Below are 4,844 nucleotides of genomic sequence, written 5' to 3' on the forward strand. Positions count from 1 at the left end.
GGCCTCCAGGTTCCTGCCCTGTGTGAGTTCCTGTCCTGACTTCCTTCAGTGATGAATGACATGAATGTATTAACCAAATAAATCTTTTCCTCCCCAACTTGCTTTTTTGGTCATGGTGTTTCATTGCAGCAGTGGAAACCCCAATTAAGACAAGCCCCTTGCAAACTCAGCTTCTCTTCTGTCTGGGGCTGGGGCTGGTCGTACCTTGGAAGGATTCAGATGCAGACGATGCCCATTTCTTTCCTGGTCCTGAGGTCTACCTTGGTCCCACAATCTGGATGGAGTTTGGCTGTAGCTCAGCAAGCCTGAGTCAGCATCCCACCCTCCCATGCTTGCTCCTCACTACTGGGAAATCACCTGTGGCTGTCTTGCCACCCTGGAGATCCTAGGGTAATGCAGGCCTGTGCCTGCTTTGTCGTTCCTTCAGGAGCTCAGGACAGACAGACAGACAGACAGAGACATAAAGCCAAATGGATTTTTATTAGCAGCAGATTGAAAGCATTATGTTCTCTCTGGATCCAGGAGTGAAGGGTCTTGCTGTATAGACTTGGGCTGGTCACTCCCGACAGGCAGGGATGCCAGGGCCGGCTGCTCACTGAAGGGTTATCACTGTAGGGGAGATGGATGGGGATGAGAGGAGGGAGGTCACCTCTGCTTCTAGCCTAGTCAGGCCCAGCATTCCAGGGACCTGAAGGCTGGAGACCTTTACTGGCTTTGCAGGTGAGTGTGTACAATTCTTTCTTTCTTTTTTTAAGATTTATTTATTTATTTTTATGTGTATGAGTACACTGTAGTTGTACAGTTGTTGAGCCTTCATGTGGTTGTTGGGAATTGTATTTAGGACCTCTACTCGCTCCAGTCAACCCTGCTTGCTCTGGTTAGCCCCGCTCGCTCAGTCCCTGCTCGCTCCAGCCCAAAGATTTATTTATTTATTTTTTATTTTAATTTTTTCTTGGTTTTTCAAGACAGGGTTTCTCTGTGTATCCCTGGCTGTCCTGGAACTCACTCTGTAGACTAGGTTGGCCTCGAACTCAGAAATCTGCCTGCCTCTGCCTCCCAAGTACTGGGATCAAGGTGTGCGCCACCACTGCCCGGCGATTTATTTTTATACCTAAGTACACTGTAGCTGTCTTCAGACGCACCAGAAGAGGTCGTCAGATCTCATTACATATGGTTGTGAGCCACCATGTGGTTGCTGGAATTTGAACTCAGGACCTTTGGAAGAGCAGTCCGTGCTCTTACCTGCTAAGCCATCTCTCCAGCCCAATTCTTTACAGTGCCCCCATCACCCATAGACAGGTCGGTGAGACACGCCCGCCTGCAGGGGGCGCCCAGGTGGACATGGGCAGCCGGATGTGAGCTCATGTTCTTAACTTTGAGCACTTTACTGTTTGCTCAGGTTCAGTGCCTAAGGCACCATGTGGCCCATAGACTCACCAGGACTAGTTTTGAGTGCTAGAATGGTCTGTTCTCTCAGGTCCATTGTTCATTGACATTCACTTCTACAGTGAGTGGCCACAGAAAGTCCCCACAGGCTTGCAGGATTGGCTAGGACATTCTCCTCCTACCCTGGGACCTAGTCCTGGGCTGGTCTCACATTGTATCTGCACTTGGATCTGATGCAGGGTAAGGTGGGGGCCAGAGGAGATCTAGGGAGAAGTGGGGGTCCAGGGTTTTGAGACTGCATACCTGGCACTGGGGGTGTACATGTCATGACACAGTCGACGTTGCAGCATTTCATGTTGCCAGAACACTCACGGTCGCTGGAGCATTCTATCTTCATTGGGCACGGCCCGGTACTACTGATCATTTGGAGTAGATTCCAAGGGCAGAAGCCAGCTTTCGGAACACCAACTGGGGAGAGATGGTCACTCTTACCACCCAAAGCCCTTTCATGCCCCATATTTGCTGAGTGCACTTTACTGACCCCATGACTGAAAAGCCCTATTTCATGAATGGGGCATTTGTTGAAGTCTGTCTTATGGTCAGGCAGCGCCCTTGGAAGCTCAAGACCCCAGGGGCTAGGATGGACAGCAGGCTGCAGGGAGGGTCTGACAGGCAAGTGGGGTTCACAGAGTTGGTGTGTGGGTAAAGGACTATGTGTCCTCTCCAGGCAGACTCTTGACCCTGCTGGCTCCTCCCCACCACCGGGATTGGGCGGGGACTTACTGTTGACAGGAGTTTTGCGGGTCCTACCACAGGAACCGGGACAGCACATGGCATTCTGGGCACACTCCTCGTTGGTTTGGCAGATGATACACTCTGTGCCCTCAATGGGGCTGGCTTTTGGGAACATGGACTGAACTGCACAAAAGACGTGGAGGTAAATGGGGGCCCAGACATCAACCTCACTTCTAAGGCTTCTCAGAAGAAGGCATGGAGACATGGATAGAAGCTACAAAAAGTCAAGCCTTTGAGGAGCCTTAAAGGTGAACAAACCAAACCAAACCAAACCAAAGCAAAGCAAACCAAACCAAGCCAAACTAAGAAAACCAGAAAACCTGCCAGAATGAGAAAGTAGCTGTGAGAGTTAGGAAGCATATCATGGGCTCATGGACCTGGGCAGAGCATTAGGCCACAGGCTCATGGACCTGGCAGAGCATTAGGTCAGAGGCTCATGGACCTGGGCAGAGCATTAGGTCAGAGGCTCATGGACCTGGGCAGAGCATTAGGTCAGAGGCTCATGGACCTGGGCAGAACATTAGGCCATGGGCTCATGGACCTGGACAGAGCATTAGGCCACAGGCTCATGGTCCTGGGCAGGGCATTAGGCCATGGGCTCATGGAACTGGGAAGAGCATTAGGTCACAGGCTCATGGACCTGGGCAGAGCATTAGGCCATGGACTCATGGACCTGGGCAGAGCATTAGGCCATGGGCTCATGGTCCTGGGCAGAGCATTAGGTCACAGGCTCATGGACCTGGGCAGAGCATTAGGCCATGGGCTCATGGACCTGGGCAGAGCATTAGGCCACAGGCTCATGGTCCTGGGCAGGGCATTAGGCCATGGGCTCATGGTCCTGGGCAGAGCATTAGGTCAGAGGCTCATGGACCTGGGCAGAGCATTAGGTCAGAGGCTCATGGACCTGGCAGAGCATTAGGCCATGGGCTCATGGACCTGGCAGAGCATTAGGCCATGGGCTCATGGACCTGGGCAGAGCATTAGGCCATGGGCTCATGGTCCTGGGCAGAGCATTAGGTCATGGGCTCATGGACCTGGGCAGAGCATTAGGTCAGAGGCTCATCATTATAGGTAGAACATTAAGAATCTGACCAGAAGTGACCAGGGCCTGAGGGTAACTCTCATCAACCTGTCTCTTAGCCTGAACATTTCCACCCAGGTTCCTGGCTGTACAGCTTGTGTGGGACAGGCCCCTACTTCCTGCCACCCTTGGATTCTTCTCTAGGGGTGTTCTTTTGTTCCTTGCCTCCTCAGCATAGACAGCTGGGATCAGTATGTGTGAGTGTGGTTCTCCAAGCCACACCCGGTAGTAAGGTGAGAAACTGGGGCTTACCTGAGTTGAAGACTTGTTCCTCTAGGTTCTGAGCGAGGGCCACCTCCAGGGCCAGCAGGCCAAGAACAAGGCTGATGAGGCAACGCATGGTACCGGTGTCAGGCAAGTGACTGATGGCTGTCTGAGTGTCTGGGATGCATTTAAAGGACCCACAGGAGGAAGACTTTGGGGGTGGGGTGGGGGAAGAGGCTGGCACAGCTCTAGATGGGCTACAACACTTCCTTCTTGGCCACACAGAGAGAGCAGGCCCAGGCTGCCAGGAACAAGGGCCACAATGGAGGCCATTTTTAAAAAGTCCTTTGTAAGGGTGGTCATTTTTTCCCCCACTTAAAAAGTAATACTTGTTTATTATGAAAGCGGAGAAAATGAAGGAGCAGAAAAAGAAGAAATAGGATCAGTGACAAATGTGACAAGTGTCACTTTGAGTGGTTGGGTTGGAACCCATCACAGACAAAGGCAATTCTGAGCTCCAAATTTGTACAGTCACATAGAAAACAAGACAGGAGGTTTTGAGCAAGGCTCGAGTCCGGGCTACATCTGAGGGTGACTTCTCCTGGTGCTTTTCTGGAGTTTTCTAAAAATTCTTCTAAGAGTGTGGAGGCGCTTGCTCCATGTAGAGAGTGTCGGGCATACATTGAAAAGGAGCTGCCTGTGCAGAGCACATTGGAAGGCCACTTCCCAGAAGGGCCCATACTGTGCCAAGGGTGTCATGGGCAGGAAGAGATGTCCTGCTGGGCACTGTGCCCCATTGTTCTCGGGACATTTCCTTGATTTCTCTTGCAAGGAAGGGGATGGGATGACCCAGAGTGACTGTGTGCTTACTGACTGTCAGCGCCAGCCTGTGGTGCAGGCCATACTCCTTTGTCTTCACTGGTGGCCCATGGCCTCTTTGAATACGAAGTGTCAGGGGAAGCCCTCTCAGGCTGTAACCTCGATATTTCCTTTCATGCCAGCCCCAAAGGAAAGCCGCGCCTCTTGCTTGTCCTCTGAGCCCCCAGACCTTGGCAACCACCTCTCTGCTCTGTTTCTACATTCGTCTATTCCAGGTGTCTCATGAGTTCCGGCAGCCTGTTGAGTGTGAGCATGCTTTTAGGTTTAACTGCCCTGTGGAAATTGCCAGTGCTTCAGTTCCGTGTGTGGGCCAGTGTTCCACAGCATGCCCATAGATGTTTGTTGTTCCATCTAAGGCAGTCATCCCCATCTAAGGCAGTCATCCCCATCTAAGGCAGTCATCCCCATCTAAGGCAGTCATCCTCATCTAAGGCAGTCATCCCCACATTTAGGCCACTGTCAGGCTACTGCCATGCTTGTGTTAGTCAAGACTAAGTCA

At 51.8% G+C, this 4,844-nt stretch overlaps 1 protein-coding gene across 2 annotated transcripts; it reads right to left on the reverse strand.

Annotated features, from left to right (window-relative positions):
- Positions 1–462: 462 nt before the first annotated feature.
- On the reverse strand, positions 463–3,634 carry Wap (whey acidic protein). 2 transcript variants are annotated; one of them, NM_011709.5, is made up of 4 exons: positions 3,515–3,629; positions 2,170–2,304; positions 1,690–1,854; positions 463–609 (listed from the first exon to the last, which is right to left on the reverse strand). In NM_011709.5, exons 1-4 carry the CDS (start codon positions 3,600–3,602, stop codon positions 593–595), a joined length of 405 nt encoding a protein of 134 aa, NP_035839.3. In that variant the 5' UTR covers positions 3,603–3,629; the 3' UTR covers positions 463–592. The 2 variants fall into 2 exon arrangements, with proteins under 2 accessions (NP_035839.3, XP_017169991.1); XM_017314502.2 differs by lacking the exon at positions 463–609 and having other exon boundaries at positions 1,577–1,854; positions 3,515–3,634.
- Between the last annotated feature and the right edge of the window lie 1,210 nt (positions 3,635–4,844).

The sequence above is a fragment of the Mus musculus genome, chromosome 11, assembly GCF_000001635.26.
Source record: "Mus musculus strain C57BL/6J chromosome 11, GRCm38.p6 C57BL/6J".
Lineage (NCBI taxonomy): Eukaryota > Metazoa > Chordata > Mammalia > Rodentia > Muridae > Mus > Mus musculus.

Bases quoted from the DNA above. Each gene is read 5' to 3' on its own strand.
- Wap (XM_017314502.2), bottom strand. From the start codon at position 3,602: ATGCGTTGCCTCATCAGCCTTGTTCTTGGCCTGCTGGCCCTGGAGGTG. The intron at 2,305-3,514 runs GTAAGCCCCAGT...TCTTTTGTGCAG, and splicing joins GGAACAAGTCTTCAACTCAG to TTCAGTCCATGTTCCCAAAA. The intron at 1,855-2,169 runs GTAAGTCCCCGC...ATCTCTCCCCAG, and splicing joins CCGCAAAACTCCTGTCAACA to TTGGTGTTCCGAAAGCTGGC.